At 19.1% G+C, this 18,352-nt stretch overlaps 1 protein-coding gene across 3 annotated transcripts in view; it reads right to left on the bottom strand.

The window, feature by feature from the left end:
- LOC122500485 (ammonium transporter Rh type B-B) overlaps window positions 1-13,694 on the bottom strand; it is a 50,915-nt gene extending 37,221 nt beyond the window's left edge. The window contains exon 1 of one of the 3 annotated variants that reach the window (XM_043609433.1): window positions 13,558-13,694. Coding sequence is in view for 2 of the 3 variants with exons in the window: in XM_043609430.1 (XP_043465365.1) it covers window positions 6,614-6,622 (9 nt within the window). In the remaining variant the exon portion in view is untranslated. Of the gene's footprint in view, window positions 1-6,613; window positions 6,906-11,096; window positions 11,225-13,557 lie in introns of those variants that run through there. The other 2 variants (XM_043609432.1, XM_043609430.1) reach the window with 2 other exon arrangements.
- Between the last annotated feature and the right edge of the window lie 4,658 nt (window positions 13,695-18,352).

Here is an 18,352-nt window from a genome sequence, read left to right on the forward strand (position 1 = left end):
TTCCACGAATTTTATAAAAATCTTCAAGAAAAATAATGACATTTTTCGAGAAATTTGATTAAAATAGTTTTAAAAATAATTGAAATTCTGCAATGAATTTTATTACTTGTGAAAATAATTGAATCCCTAAAAAAATTTTATTACTTTTGAGAAATATTTAAGTTTTGCGAGGAATATTATTACTCTTGAAAATAATTGAATTTTTGCAATAATTTGTAACTTTTACAAAATTCAATTTTTTTCGTGTTTTCAACTAAACATCTTCTATAAATCCATTATTTTTAATAATTTTTGACAAAGTTCTTTGACAATTTTCAAATTCATTTCTTTACATTACAATTATACAAAATTTCAATTATTCGTAAATTCTTCAATTAAATATATATTAGAAAATAAAAACTTTAAATAATTTAAAAAAAAATCTGCAATTAAAGTTTCTAAAAAAAACTAATTCCACAAAATTGTTAGTTACAAATATGAAAAATTCAAATTTTCAAAGATTTTAATCTGAAAACTTTTCAAAATTTAATTATTTCTAAAAATTCTCGCTCTAATGCTTTTAAAATTCAATTATAATCTAAAATTGTAACTGAAATTTTTAAATCAATGTTTATCAGAAAATTCTACTAGAATTCAATAATTTAAATACAAAAATAACAATTTATTGAATAATTGCATGTTTCTTAAAATTGAATTCTTACAAAGAATTTTATCAACAATTTTTAAAATAATTGAATTCTCTTGACAAATTTTAAAAAAAATTTTAAGAATAATTTCATTTTTTGAGCAATTTGATGAAAATTGTATTAAAAATAATTGAAATTCTGACAAGAATTTTATTAAAATTTATGAAAATAATTGAATTTCGGAGAAAAATTTTATTATTTATAAATATAATTGAAATTTTGACAAGAATTTTTGTAAATTTTTGAACAATGTTAGATTTCTGCGAAGAAAATAATTGAATTCTTGAGAAGAATTTTATTAAAATTTCTTTTTAAATAGTTAAATTCTTTTGTGAAATGTTATTGAAATATTAGACATTGAAAATAATTGAATTTTGACATATTTTTGAAATTAATTAAATTTCTACGAAGAATTTTATTAAAATTATTTTGAAAAAAATTGAATTGTTACAAAGAATTTCAATAAAATTTTTAAAAATAATTTAATTCTTTGAAGAGATTTATTGATTAAAAATGTATTGAAATATACTTAAATTGTAATAAATAAATTGTAGCAAAGGTTTTTAAAATAATTGAATTTCTTTACTAAATTTTAATAAAATTTTTAAGAATTATTACATTTTTTGAGGCATTCCTTAAAAATTGTATTAAAAATAATTGAAAGTCTGCGATGAGTTTTATAACGTATTTTTGAAAAAAATTGAATAATATATGAAAATAATTCGTATAGATAATTGAATTCCTGTGAAATTTTTATTATTTATGAAAATAATGAAATGTTTGAGTAGAATTTTATTAAAATTTTTATTAGCTAATTGATTTCATTTGGGAATTTTTATTAAAGTATAGTGGATATATTAAAAATCATTGAATTTCTAACAATTTACGCTCTAATGCTTTTAAAATTCAATTATAATCTAACATTTTAACTGAAATCCATTTTTAAATCAATGTTTATGAGAAAATTCTATTAGAATTCAATTATAATTCAATTATTTAAATACAAAAATAACAATTTATTGAATAATTGCATTTTTTTAAAAATTGAATTCCCATAAAAAATTTTATGTATAAATTTTTAAATAACTGAATTCTTTTGACGAATTATAATAAAATTTTTAAGAATTTTTTCGAGGAATTCAATTAAAATTGTATTAAAAATAATTGAAATTCTGCAATGAGTTTTATTATTTACGAAAATAATTGAATTCCTAAAAAGAATTTTATTATCTACGAAAATAATTGAATCCCTGTGAAAATTTTATTATTCATGAAAATAATTGAATGATTGCGAAGAAATTTAAAAAAAAAATTTGTAAATAATGAAATTCCTGTGAAATTTTTATTATTTTTTGAAAATAATTAAAAGTTTGTGTAGAATTTTATAAATTTTTTTTTTTAAATAATTGAATTCTTTTGTAATCAATTTAATTTCATCCTATTTTTAAATTCGAATCTTGTTATTGCAATTTCTATATTTTTATTTCCAAGAAGTGAAAAAAAATTTAACCCTTTGTTAATATTGTTTCGAAAATTTTTTCAATCTGACTTTATTTTTTTCTTGAATAATCAAAATAATAAAATAAAATTTTCCATTTTCCCCTCACTGGATAAAGAAATAGTTTCCATAAATTTTTTTTTTCTTTACAAAATGTTTCAAATGTGTAATTTCAGAAAATTTGTTGCCGAAAAAAAATGAATAGAAAAAGAGAGGAGAAAAAATTAGTTCCATTTAGAAGAAAACTTCTTTTTATAAAATAAGATTTTTACGATAAAAATAAAAATTCAACGATGGAAAACATTTTCGAAAGTTGAATATAGTTTCGGAAGATTAGAAAAGCAGAGAAGAAAAAAAGTCCTAAAGAGAAAATTCAGAAAATAGGATAAAAAAATTCCAACGAAATACACATTTTTTTTAGAACGATGGAAAAGTTTTTTGGAAGAAAATTCAGAAAATATGACAGTAATGCATTTATGGAAAAAATGAAAACAAAAACTTTGAGAAAGTGAAAGAGAAATAATTCAGAAAGAACATGGCAATTGAAAAAGTTTTTTCAAACATTTATTTACGAGTATATGCAAGAACAAATCAATTATATATAATAGTTTCTTTTTTGGTATAGAGAAAATTTATAGCTAGAAACTATATACATAGATATACTTTACTTGAAGCAATGTATAAGAATGATGCTTAAATGTCTGATGGAATTACATTAAAACTTTGGCCCAAGAGATTATAGTTTAATGAGTTTACAGTTTATGCACTATATTTTATGGTCTATAGAGTAGAATGACTTTGTGTGAGGTTTCACGAAGAATAATTACCAAATCTTAGAAAACAGAAATTAAACAATTAGTCATAATTAACCAGATTGATAATTTACATGTAATATATACGTGTGAAAGGCGGGAGAAAAACGACTGGGAACTCAAAAAGGACTTTTGCTTTTTTTATGTTATTAATACCAACACTGATTTTTATTTTATTTTTTTTTTAAATTTTTATTCTTCATTTAGGAATAAATTTTTAGATTATTCTGTTTAAGAATAAAAACATCTTTAATTTTATGTTTAGAATATAATATTACTGCAGTCAACTAAAAATTTGTTTGATACGACCAAATAATTTTTTTGAATTAAGATATTAATCGTTTATTACTCTTTTATTTTTTTATTACTCTGATTTTTTATTCAAGTATAAAGTTATTTTTTAAATAAAATATATGAGTGATTCTTCTAAAAGTGACAATTTTTTGTCTTGATTACTTTTCTAAAATCTACTCTCCAATAATTATTATTAACTATTTTGATAGTAAAAATTTAGCATTTACTTATTCAGATTTGCAGCAAAAATTTAATTTTGTTTTTACCTGATTTCCAGACAAAATTTTGGCTTTTTCCTTGACCCTAAAGAATATTCTGATTCACTCTAAAAATGATTTGATACTCAAAAAAATGTTGTATTATATTTGTTTACGAATTTTTTTATTTGTAAAATTATTCGAAAACATCAATAACTTCTTCCTTATTATTGTTTTCATAATTTCAATTCAATTATTTTTTCTAGAATTTTAAACTAAAATTCTTCTTTAAATCAAATATTTTTAATAATTATTGAAAAAGCTCTTTGTGAATTTTCAAAAACATTTGATTAAGATTCCATTTTACGAAATTTCGATTACATATTTGGAAATTCTTCAATTAATTATATATTAGAAAATATAAACTTTAAATATTTAAAACAAATTTTCTATTTATTTCTATTTTCTAAAAGAATTAAACATATATATGTATTAATTAACGGTTCAAATAAAATATTTAAATATGTCATTTAAAACAAAATTCAATTAAACATTTTCAAAAAAATTAATTCAATAGAATTGTTAGTTAAGAGTATCGAAAATTTAGATTTTCAAATATTTTATTTTGAAACATTTTCAAAATTCAATCATCTAAAAATTCCCGCTTTTAATATTCAATTATTATCTTAAATTTTAACTGAAATTAATTTTTAAATCAAGTTTTATTAGAAAATTCTACGAGAATTTAATTATTTAAAAACAAAAATAAATTATCTATTGGATAATTGAATGTTTCTGAAAATTGAATTCTAAAACAGAATTTTACCATCAAATGTTTACGTAATTATTGATTTCTTTTGACGAGTTTTAATTAAATTTTTAAAAATAATTAAATTTTTCGAGGTGTTCGATTAAAATTGTATTATAAATAATTGATATTCTGTGACGAGTTTTATTATTTATAAAAATAATTGAATTTATTCCTAAAAAAAGAATTTTATTATTTATGAAAATAATTGAATTCTTAAGAAGAATTTTGTTATTTATAAAAAGATAATTGAATTCTTTCTAAAAACTTTAATTGAAAGTTTTGAAAATAATTTAATTTCTGCGAAGAATTTTATGAAATTTTTCAAAATAATTGAATTCTTGATAAAAATTTTGTTATTTTTTAAAATAATTAAATTTCTGCGAAGAATTTTGTTATTTTTAATGATAATTGAATTCTTGCCAACTTTCTACGAAGAATTTTATTAAAATTTTTTTGAAAATAATTGAATTATTACGAAGAATTTCATCAAAATTTTTGAGAATATTTAAATTCTTTCAAGAAATTTAATTAAAAATGAATTTAAAATAATTATTAAATTCTAATAAACAAATTATATCAAAATTTTGTTTAAATAATTGAATTTTTTCGACGAATTTTAATAAAATTTTTAAGAAAATTTACATTTTTCGAGAAATTTGATTAAAATTGTACTAAAAATAATTGAAATTCCTATATTGTAATTTAATTAAAATTATAATTTTAATTTAATATCCTATATTATAATTTCTATTGTAATTGAATCCCTGTTAAAAATTTTATTATTTTTGAAAATAATTGGATTTCTGTAAAAAAATTCTATTTTTTATGAAAATAATTGAATTATTGCGAAGAAATTAATAAAAAATTTGTAAATAATTGAATTCGTGGGAAAGTTTTATTATTTATAAAAATGATTAAAAGTTTTGCTTAGAATTTTTTTAAATTGTTTTAAAATAATTTAATTTCTTTTGGAAAATTTTATTAAAATAGTAGATATTAAAAATCAATAAAGTGAGGAAATTTTTTGAAAGTAATTGAAATTTTGCCAAGAATTTTATTATAATTTTTAAAAATAATTGAATTTCGGAGAAGAATTTTATTATTTATAAAGATAATTGAAATTTTGAACGAAATTAAAAAAAAAAATTTAACGTTATTTAGTTTCTACGAAGAATTTTATTACATATAAAAAAAATTGAAATTCTGCCAAAAATTTTATTAAAATTTCTGAAAATAATTGAATTTCGGAAACAAATTTTATTACTTTTAAAGATAATTGAAATTTTGACGAGAATTTTTATAAATTTTTAAACACAATTGGATTTTTGCAAAGAATTTCATTAAAATTTTTGAAGATAATTTTATTCTTTAAAGAAACTTAATTAAAAATTTATAGAAAATAATACTTAAATTTTAATAAATAAATTGTAGCAAAGGTTATTAAAATCATTAAATTTCTTTGATAAATTATAATACAATTTTTAAGAATAATAACTTTTTTCAAGGAATTTCATTAAAATTGTATTAAAAATAATTGAAATTCAGCATTGAGTTTTATTTTTTATGAAAATAATTGAATAATATATGAAAATAATTTGTAAATAATTGAATTCCTATGAAAATTCTATTATTTATGAAAATAATGAAATTTTTGCGTAGAATTTTTTTAAAAAATGTTTTAACTAATTGAATTCTTTTAGGAATTTTAATAAGGTAGTAGATATTAAAAATCATTGAATTGGGAAAAGTTTTTGAAAATAAGTAAAATTTTGCCGAGAATTTTATTGAAATTTTTAATAACTAATTAAATATAATATTAAACAATTTAACTAATCTCAGAAGAATTTGAATTATTAGAATTTTTCAAAAATCCAAGTTCATTAAAATTTCTAATTAAATTAATTAAAAATTGAAATTTTATAAAATTTCAAATTAAAACCTTTTGAAATTCATGAAAATTGTAAACGCAACTCTTTTAAAATTCAATTATCTAATTTTGAAATATTTAAGTAAAATTTATTCATTAAATAATTTCTAAGTAATAATTGTATGATTAGTTCTTCAAGAATTAAGTTATTGAAAAATAAATTATTGTCAGAAATGGGAAAAATTGAAGGTTTTGTATTAGATAATTAGAATTCGTGTGTAATATTTAATAGTTAATGAGGCAAGCAAAAGAAGCACCAAAAGAAAATAAATTAAAATATCGAAGTTCAAAAGTAGCACTTTCCGAAAAATCACCCATATAGTAAAGATATTCTTTTTTTACTATGCTTTTTTTACTATATATATAAGTATTCTCAATATATTCATACCTCAGCCATAGTTTCGTATAAAAGATTTACAACCGCACTACTGGCTTTCAACTATATATATATATATATTGTACATACAGAAAATTCTTTTCTGCTAAATTGAATTCAATGTATTTGAACCCGGGTCCTTATTCTCAGCGGTGCTTTTTTCAATTTGTCTTAAAAAAATCAGCAAAGAGTGATCATTCTCTTTCACTGGAAATTATCGATCAGTGCCATTGTGGAACTCAATTACAAACGACTGACCGATCCTTTCGGCGCACTCACTGACCTCTCGTACATCTAAATCACCCCAACGGATACACACCATCATTTGGTTGATGTCGATGCGTTTCGGCCCGAATTACTATATATAAACTAACTTAATTCGAGCACGCTGAAGGTTAATATCAATGCGTTCATATACATCACCAGATTCTATGGCGTATGTCTGTGTGTACGTATATTTTTAATTTGTATTACATACATCAACTACTTCATTGCGGGAATATTGACCGATGATTCATTTCACTGCGAGATTACTCCCTTTCAATTTATAGAAAATAATTATTTTTTAAATTTAGAAGAAAAATAATTCATAGAGAAAAAAGGAGAATCTGAAATCATGATTAGAAACATTTTTATTTAATTTTGTTTTCCAGTTAACAAAAATCTATATTATATAGAATTTTACTAGAAAGAATGAGTTTTCTTTATTTCAGGCTTCGCACTCATCTACTAAAACCTACTATTTACTACTTTTTTCACGTTATGCTACTATTTGGGTACTTTTTTTAGATTTCAGCCACTAAAAGTTACTATTTCTGTTTTTTTTATAGAATTTTCACTATTTTAAATTCACTAATACTAGAAATCAAAAAACTATTCTCAAAAATTATAATCAAATTCTTTAAAACGATTCAATTATTTTAAAAAAATATTCGAATTTCAATTATTTTTAATGTCTAGTATTTTCATAAAATTTCGCAAAAGAATTCAATTATTTAAAAAGAAATTTATAAAATTCAATTATTTTCATAAATAATAAAATTTCCACAGGAATTCAATTAATTTAAAATAGCATTTTCAAAAAAAAAATTTCGAAAATATCAATTTTTTAACAAAATTTTTATACAATAATTGAATTTTATTATTTATGGAAATAATTGAATAATTGCTAAGAATTTTATTAAAACTTTCAAAAATAATTGAATTACTGAGAAGAATTTTATTATTTATAAAAATAATTGAATTATTGCGAAAAATTTTATTAAAATGTTTAAAAAGAATTGAATTTCTGTGAAATATATATTTTTTTTTTGAAAATAATTGAATTCTTCATAAGAATTTTATAAGCATTGTTTTAAATAATTAATGTTTGCGAAATATAATAAATATTATGAAAATTTTATTTTAAATAATTGAATTTTTGTGGAAAATTTTGTTTGTGAAAAAAATTGAATTTTTCAATTAACTAATTAAAAAAAAATTATTAAAAATAATTGAAATTCTTCGCTGAGTTTTATTATTTTCATAAACAATAAAATTCATCGAAGAATTGCAATTATTTTCAAAAATAACAAAATTTTTCACAGAAATTCAATTCTTTTTAAACATTTTTATAAAACTTTTCGCAATAATACAATTATTTTCATAAGTAATAAAATTCTTCACGTAAATTTAATTATTTTTTAAAATTTTAATAAAATTCTTAGCAACTATTCAATTATTTTCATAAATAATAAAATTCATCGAAGAATTTCAATTATTTTTAAAAATAACAAAATTTTAAAAAGAAATTTAATATTCTTTTTAAACATTTTTATAAAACTTTTCGCAATAATTCAATTATTTTCATAAGTAAAAAAATTTTCCATGGAAATTCAATTATTTTTCAAAATTTTAATAAAATTCTTAGCAACTATTTAATTATTGACATAAATAATAAAATTCATCGCAGTATTTTAATTATTTTTAATACAACTTTACAGGTATTGTTTGAAAAATGTAATTCCTCAAAAAAATCAATTATTTTAAAGAATGTTTTTTTAAATTCTTTGAAAGAATTCCATTATTTCCAAAAAAAAAGAATTTTTCACAGGAATTCAATTATTTTTAAATATTTTAATAAAATTATTTGAAAGAAATGAATTATTTTAAATACAATTTTAATTAAATTTTTTGAAATAATTAAATTATTCTTTTAGATTTTAATTAAATTCTTCCCAAGAATTCAATTATTTATTATTTACATAAATAATTCTTCGAAAGAATTCAATTATGTCGGTAAATAACAAAATTATTCCCGAAAATTCAATTATTTTGTGGCATTTGAATAAAATTTTTTGCAAAATTCAATTATTTTCATAAATAACAATATTTATCACAAAAATTCAATTCTTTTTAAAAATAATAAATTTCTTCTTGGAAATTCAATTATTTAAAAATTTTTTAACAAAATCAAGAATTGAATTATTGGCAAAAATTTTAATTGAGTTCTTTGTAAAATTTTATTTTTAAAAACTTTTTTTAATTCAATGATTTTCAATATCTTCTATTTTCATAAAATTTCCAAACAGAATTCAATTATTTAAAAAATTTTCGTAAGAATTCAATACTTTTCATGAATAATAAAAATTTTGCAGGAATTCAATTATTTAAATTAGAATTTGCATATAAATTAGTCGAAAGAAATTAATTATTTAAAAATTTTTATAAAATTCTTTGCAGTAATTAAATTATTTTTATAAATATCGAAATTCTTTGATGAATACTAAAATTCGTTGCAGGAATTAAATTTATTAGCATCAGGATAAAAAAGAATTAAATATTTTTTATGAAAATTAGTAAAAAGTCAGAAAAATAAAATATAGAATGGACCTTTTGTCAGTTTTGTGAAAACGAGTTTTTTTTGGTCGTCAAGTTTAATTTTAAAGTTTTGGCTCCTTTTTTGGAAAAAGATGAAATTAATAATTTAATAATTATTAATGATAATTGAATAATTAATAATAATGAGGAATTTATTTAATAAGTAAGAATTTAATAATTAATAATTAATTGTCCCTAATATAATAATTAATAAAAAATAATTTAATTTAATGAACAGTTATTGAACAACGTTTGCAGTGCGAAATAAAAATTGAATAATAAAATTGCGGAAACTTTCGAAGGTTTTTTTCGGTTTATTTAGCAAAAATTAAAGGAAAATTGATTCACTCGTAAATAATTCTTAAAGGATCAATGAAATAGCAAAAAGTACTCGTATCGATTAGATTTTATTGTTTCTGTCTATTCACTACTTTATAGATGACAAAAATAAAGACACGACACGCTACATATTTTTCAACCGGAACCAAACATTTGCATTAATTATTAGAAGCCACTATGCAATTTGTTGCAAGTGCTCTTGAAAATTTTCTGAATTAAGTTTAGAAATAGAAACTTTTAGAGAGAAAGAAAGGACACTTTAATTTACGTACAGAAATCGGAATTCAAAACACTTTTATTATCATTATTTGTTGAATAACTTTTATTTATTTTTTTACTTCTTTCGTTTACAAATTGATTCTCTTCCTATTTTTTTCTGTTAATTTTACACTTATTTATTTCTATTTTTGTACTTATTTATTTATGTCTGAATTTTTCTCACTGATGTTTATTTGTGAAAAAAGGAATTTTCTTCCTGTTTTTGTATATTTCGAAGGGAATGATTATAATCAATTGATTGTAATCAAAATAATTATTTGTAGTGATTATTATTGTAATTATATATACTAATTTTGTATTTGATTCAAATCAAAATTTTAATCAAATAAATTTTTATTTTAAACTAAATAATTTAGTATGCTCTGTTGCGCAAATATATCTCTTTTTTCTTCGTGTAAAATAAAAATTAAAAATATTCATTTGAAAGTTAAAAATTTTAGGGAGAAAGTAAAAAATAATTAAACAAAAAACAAGGAGAAAACTTCTTTTCATCGCAATTAAAAATATTATCAAACATATTCATTTGAAAGTTCAAAATTTTAGAGACAAAGTAAAAAAATAATTAAGGAAAAAAACTAGAAGAAAACTTCTTTTCACCGAAATATTACGACTAGTAGAAAACTTTTTTTAAAAAAAAATTTGATACACAGAATTTTATTTTTAAACTTGTCAGCTGAAAATAATGATTTACTTTGACATTGTCTTTACATCAGAAAATAATAGGAGTAAAATCAACAATTTCTTCAAGCGGAAACAATTTTTCTTTTATCTACTTGATCTAATAAACATGAGTTCAATTTCCAAATTATTATTATACTTTATATTATTGTGTTATTATATAAAAAAATTAATAGTAATAATGAAAAAAAAATTAAAGAATTATATTTTTTTTTGCACGTATTGAAAAAAAAATACTGCATCAAATTTATTTTTCAATATCAATTGAAACAAATTAGAGTAAAAATTCATTTTAGAAGATAAAGCGAACCAAACGTATATAATAATTAAAAGTACTTGCCATTTTTTTTTATTCCACAAAACTGAATTTCTCTCTTTTTCGAAATGAATAAAATTTATAGAAAAAGACTTATAAAATACATATTCGTCGACATGAAACGCGCGAACGATTAAGCTCTTTTGTTGTCTGTCATTTTAATTTATATGAATGCAAAGCAACATTGAATTAGCGACAATTATTCGTCTACATTATTAGTCCCTCTCATTGCATCCTTCTAGAAATAGATTTACCGTTTGAATTTTCGACTTTAATCACAAAACAATTCAAAATAATGTTTGAAATGTTTAATTTATTTTCATAAATAAAATTACTCTTTGAAACAATTTTTGTTTATAGAAAGAAAAATTAATAAATTAAAAAAACTATAAATAATTTATAAATAGGTTCCGTACAATAAATTCGTAACTCGTAAAATTTAGAACTAATTTTTTATTCCTAATTAAAAATAAATTTAATATTTCTCATTTATTTGAAGAATAACTAAAATTTCCCTTTTTTAAAAAGAAACGACTAAGAATTTTGTACAAAAAAGTTGTGATTTTTAAGAATAGTTTATTTAATTTTTTTTATTTATTTTCTAAAAGAAATATAATTTCGTTTAAATATCGTGATTAACAAATAGAAATTATAAAAAAAAATTTCCAAAAGAAACTGAAAATTTTGTAAAGAATGTGATTGACAAAATGCTTCTTCCTTTATTTCTAAAAAAAAAATATTGTATTTTGATAAAAATTGTAATCGGGAAATAAAAATGATGCAAAATATTTTCTTTTTTCAGAGAAAAAAAAACAGAATTTTCTTAAAAAATTGTAATTAAAAATGGAAATTATGCAAATTTTTGTCTTCTTCTGTATATTCTTTCCTGCGATAAAGATACAGTTTTAACCTACGATTTTTAATAATCACATAAACTTTTATGAAACTATCTTTTATTTATTTTAATTTTTACTTCTTAATTTATCATTAATGAATAATGAATTGAAAAAATTAGAAGAATTAAAAAAAAAAATTGGAAAAGTAAAGTTTTGAAACTAGAATATGATGTATGAGGGGAGTGGTTTTGAAAATTAAACTTCAAACTTCGGAAATGATGAAGTTTCCTCATCTATTATTATACAAAATGAATGACAGTCGCAGTGCAAATAAATTATGAATATAACTTTAAAATTCTCGTATAAAATCTATGCAAATTTTCAATTAATATTCATAACCGCGAGTTTTATAAAAACAATATGAATTTTCCCGAAAAGACGTCTTTTAATTTAATTATACAGTATTATGAGCATGTGTGTGAAAATAAGTGAAATCCATTAAATTCAGTGAGAGTATATTCACAATATTCACATAATATATATTAGTCGCATAAAATCACATAAAATTATTTTTAGTGTCACAATTATAGCTCGTAAGATTTAATTTACTCTCAATTAGTTTATAAAGTATTATACAATTAATTTTAAACAATATTTTTTTATTTGTTTATTTTATATATTTTTACTAACAATATATGATTAAATATATAATATAAAATTAATATCGATTATATGATATTGATTTTTTTATGTAATATTTATGTATATTATAAAATATGTTATAAACGTTATAAATTATAAAATAACAATTAATTCAAAAGTAAAAAAAATTTTTTTTTACTATAGAAAATTGTTTTTTTTATTGAATTATTTAATTAAAAATTGCTTTTTTACGATTATTATTTTATAATAATAATTTTATAATATTTAAAATTTAAATAATTAAATATTCTAATTATTTAAATTAATTACTGGTTTACAACATTGTAATAAAGAATTTACATAAAAATACGATACGTTTTTTTAGATCAGCGAAAGTTTTAGCTGAAACAACTAAAACTTTCGCTAATATAGTAAAGTAATCGTTTCAAGTGAATATTTTTTTTCGTCAATTATTATAATTAATTAATTAGTTAAGTACGTAAGTACTATTTTATAATTATTGCAATTAATTGTTATTTTTAATTATTATTGCGAACGAAATTGTTATAGTAAATATTAAATAAATATAATAAACTATCAAATAAATAACTGAATAATAAATATTTCAATTAATATAATTATTATTAAACTATCAATTACGGAATAATTTCAAATTAATAAATAAATAAACTACTAAATAAATAAAAAACGAAAAGTAAATTTTTCGTCTAGATTGTAAATTAATTTTTGCGGTAAAAATAAATTTGAAAAATGGCACTTAATTATATTTTAATGTTAAATAAACATCTGTTTCTCACTAAAATTGATAATTTTTATTACCGTGATCATTGCGCGGGAATAAAAGTTTCATTAAAAAAAAATGGCAACTAATAATAAATGAATATTGATTAAAAAGTTAATGATTCGTATTTAGAAATTTTTTGCACAATAATTATTTAACTCCTGAAAATTGATGTATTTTTTTTTAAATCAAACTAAGTACTCACTGTAATTATAATTTTTTTTCTTCTTCTTTTTTTTGGGGGAAAAAAGTGTGTTCAGCTTACAAGTCTCTTTAGTAATGTCCTCGTTTAAAGACTGTTACTGAATGTCTAGCTTTGAAAAATAAACAAGTCAGTTTGCTCAACGACGTAAGTTTCAAATCGATATAGTTGTTCAATGCGGATGCAATCTGATTTAATGTCGAAAAATTATTGTCTTCAATGGAAAAAAAAAAGTTTTGAGATAAATGAAAGAATAAAAAGTGACTGCTTATCAGAATTAAAATGCATTTTTTGCAATAAAAAATAAAATTTTTATTTATTGTAAATATATAGAAAAAGACTATTTTTTGTTTATTTATTATGAAACTACAATAGGGAGTTGAATAAAATTTTTGAAATCTTTAATTTATGAGTAGGTTAAACAAATATAGTTGAATTAAACTCATTTGTATTTTTTTAATGATAAGATTGTATATTCTTCGAGTAGAAAAACAATTTTCTCAGGGAAATTGAAATTATATTTCAAATTAAAATTTAGCAATTAATAAGCAGTTGAAGTAATTTTTCTATTGTTTATTTTAATGTTTCAAGATTTTCAGTAAAAAGTACTTTTTTGTTGAACATAATAATGTTTTTCAAATTTTTTGTTTATACAAAAAACATGAAAACATTAAAATAAATATATATTTTTCTTATTTTATTTTCAATTTATTTATTATAATTTTTTTCTATATTTTATATACATATTATGTCTATAAAAATTATGCGAAAATATATTTTTAAATAAAAGGAAAAGAAATGAAGAAAAGGAATTAATATTTCAATTTTTCTTTAATAATAAATCAAAGACTAAGGTCTAAGAGAAAAATGCAACCGGTATTACATTAAAGAAATAAGTTTTAATGGTTGCATACATATTTCACGATAGAATTCGAAATTCGAATTTTAAAAAAGTTATTATTAGTTTATTAAAATTATATTTTATATAATAATATTATGTAATTAATATGTAAACTCGATTATTATTATATAAAATAATTTGACGTATTACTTTATCATAAAAATTAGGATTTTACATGCTTTTTAAAATATTCAATTTTAGAATTTTATGATTCATCACATTTTTCAAATTTATTATTTGTTCATTAATTAATAATCCTGACAAATTAATGAAATGTAATAAAATCTATTAAATTAATTAATTAGAAAGAAACTGATAAAAGTTGTTATGACTGAAATTTAATAAATTTGATACAGAATTTAATAAATAGTTATACATAAATTCAAAACATAAAATTATGAAAAAATGTGTAAATTTGTAAAAAATTTCGAAAAAACTTTAAAATTCCTGTTTTAAAAATTTTTTAATTCAAATTTGTATTAAAAAATGATAAATATTTAAATTTTAATCGTTATTTTAAATACGATTTAATTCGTTCAAAACGAATATTATTATTAACTATAATAATCGTCGTATTCTGTCGTATTTTTTTTACTTTTTTTTAATTTAAAAATAAATATATTTATTTTTCAAATAATTCAAAAATATTTTTATTACATAATCTAAAAAAAGTATTACTGTTATTATTCATTATTTCTTTGTTTCTAAAAAACTTAATTGTTTGACAAATCGTAATGATGCAGCTATTTTTTCCTTTTTTCTAAAAAAAATTAAAAAATTGTTTGATAATTAAAATTAGAAAGAAGAAAATATTTTGCACATTTTCTGGAATTTTTAAATAAAATTCTTCTTTAAATCAATTATCTTTAAGAATTTTCAAATCCATTTGTTTACAATATTCAATTTTACAAATTTCAATTATTCGTCAATTCTTCAATTGAATATATTTTAGAAAATAGAAACTTAAAATAATATAAAAAAATTCAGTTAAACTTTCAAAATAATTAATTCTACAGAATTGTTGTTTCTAAGTATGAAAAATTAAGATTTTCAAAGAATTTAATTTGAAACCTTTTCAAAATTCAATCATTTCTTAAAATTCATGCTGTAATGCTTTTAAAATTCAAATATTATTTGAATATTTGAATAATTTGAATAATAAATATTAAAATCTAAAATTTTAACTGAAATTCATTTTTATGAAATGAAAATCAATTTTTATTAGAAAATTCTACGAGAATTCAATTATTTAAATGCAAAAATAAATCATTTTTTTTTAATAATTAAATATTTCTTAAAATTGAATTCTTATAAAGAATTTTATAAAAACATTTTTAAATAACTGATTTCTTTCGACGATTTTTAATAAAATTGTAAATATCAATTATTACATTTTTCGAGGAATTCGATTAAAATTGTATTGGAAATATTTGAAATTCTGCAATGCAGTAAACCTGCAATTTATGCAAATAATTGATTTCCTAAAAAGAATTATTTATTATTTACGAAAGTTATTTAATCTCTGCACCATACAAAAAGAAACCACACACTGAGAAAACATTATACTTAAATGAAACACAAAAATAATGTTAGACGATTTTGTTTAATTGAAATTAGTTTGTAAGTTTAATCTCAATATATAGAAAATATCCACTGCATTGATTCAAAAATATTATTTGTTTGAATAATTATATTTAATTCAAACATATTTTCTGTTACGGTTTAAACAAAAATTATGTTTAAAAATTTTATTTTTGAATCAAACTTAAAAGTTGACCACAGATAATTTAAAATCAATTACAATTTATGTTTGATTTCAATATATAATCTCTTAAACTGAACCAGAAAATATGTTTGAATTAAACTTAAATATGTTTGACTGTATAGCAAAGATATTTTAAGTTTGATTTAAATTTTAAACAAAATTTGTTTGAATCAAATAATTTCTTTTCTCAGTGCACGCGCGCGTTATTTTAGCTATTTGGAATTATTATTCCAAATATTCGTTTTGAACGAATTAAATCGTACCCATATTTATTTAAATATCTTTATATCCTGAAATTCGGTTGTTTCTATTTTACAAATTGCGAGGAGGGGATTATTCTTAATTATTATTAATCTCTCTCAATCCTTATTTCCCAGCACCGCACCCATAAAAGTCAATCGAATTGAAAACAAAAGTTTGTGGTTTTTGTATAAAAAGAAGTTTATATCCTTGGAAATTATTGTGCGCATTCTAAGGATCACCTATATAAGTGTCTTGTGGAATTGCATTAAAACTTTAGAGTGTTATAGTTTAATGAGTTTACAGTTTATGTACTACTCTATGGTTAATATAGGTAGTTTTAAAGCGACTTCTCGTATATGGAACTCAGGAAGAAAGAGGCTAACTTAGCCTCTAATAAAGGACCTTTCTCATTTAAAGCTACTTTAATACACACTTGCCCTATAAAATTCATTTTCGGATAGATTTTATTTTTTAATAATATAAAAACAACTTTCGACCAATACTGTGTGGCAAATGTTGTCAATATAGAACAATTTATTGAAATTTATCTAATGACTCGAATTTAAATATTTATGGACATAAATTGTAATTTAAATTTTCCTTTATTTTTATTTTATTTAAATTTTCCTTGCTTTAATTTAGTTTACTGTACATTTTATTTTCTATTATTTTTTAATTATTTATTTATTATTTTTTTTATTTAGGGTTGCCACAGGTCAGGGAATTCAGAGAAAAATCAGGAAAAGTAGAATTAGTCAGGGAAATCAGGGAAAAGTCAGGGATTTTAAATAAAAGTACTGGAAAAAATTTAATTTTTAGAATTTATAAGAAAATTCTGAATTTTAGTGTCTTTTTTGTTTGCCTCATAAACTATGAAATTACTACGAATTCTAATACAAAACCCTTCAATTTTTTTCTATTTCTGACAATAATTTCTTTATAAATATGACTTAATTATTCTTGAAGAACTATCCTAAAATTATTACTTAAAATTAGTTAAAGTTTTTAATATATATTTAATTAATTATTAAAATTAATGGATTTTTAGAAGAATTTTAATTAAAAACACTAAAAAAAATTAAACTTTTGAAAATTTACAAATGATTCCAGAAATTCAATTATTTTCAAAAGTAATAAAATTCATCGCAGAAATTCAATTTTGTTTCAAATTTAAAAAAAAATTCATGTCAAAATTTCAATTATTTTTATAAATAATAAAATTCTTCACCGAAATCGAATTATTTTCAAATATTTTAATAAAATTCTTGTCAAAATTGCAATTATTTTCCAAAAAATTTTCTCACTTCAATGATTTTCAATGATTATATTTTAATAAAATTTTCCAAAAGAATTTAATTATTATTTAAAAAATATTTTAATAAAATTCAATTATTTTCATACATAATAAAATTCTTTACAGGACTTCAATTATTTTTAATACAATTTCAAATAAATTCATCAAAAAAAATGTAAATATTCTTAAAAAATTTATTAAAATTCGGCGAAAGAATTTAAATACACAAAAAATTGTTGATAAAATTCTTTATGAGAATTCAATTTTAAGAAACATTCAAATATTCAATAAATTATAAATTTAATTTAAAAAAATTCTCGTCAAAATTTCAATTATCTTTATAAATTATAAAATTCTTTTCCGAAATTCAATTATTTTCAATATCTATACTAAAATTTTAGAAATCAATTTTTTAAAAAAAAGTTTTATTAAAATTCTAAGCAAATATTTAACTACGTTTATAAATAAAAAGAATTTCCCAGGAATTTAGTTACTTACAAATTTTATTATAAATTTCTTTGCAATAATTCCATTATCTTCAATCTTCATAAATAATAAAATTATTTTTAGGAATTCAATTATTTTCATAAATAAT

Source organism: Leptopilina heterotoma, unplaced genomic scaffold, assembly GCF_015476425.1.
Source record: "Leptopilina heterotoma isolate Lh14 unplaced genomic scaffold, ASM1547642v1 Lhet_187, whole genome shotgun sequence".
Classification (NCBI taxonomy): Eukaryota; Metazoa; Arthropoda; class Insecta; order Hymenoptera; family Figitidae; genus Leptopilina; species Leptopilina heterotoma.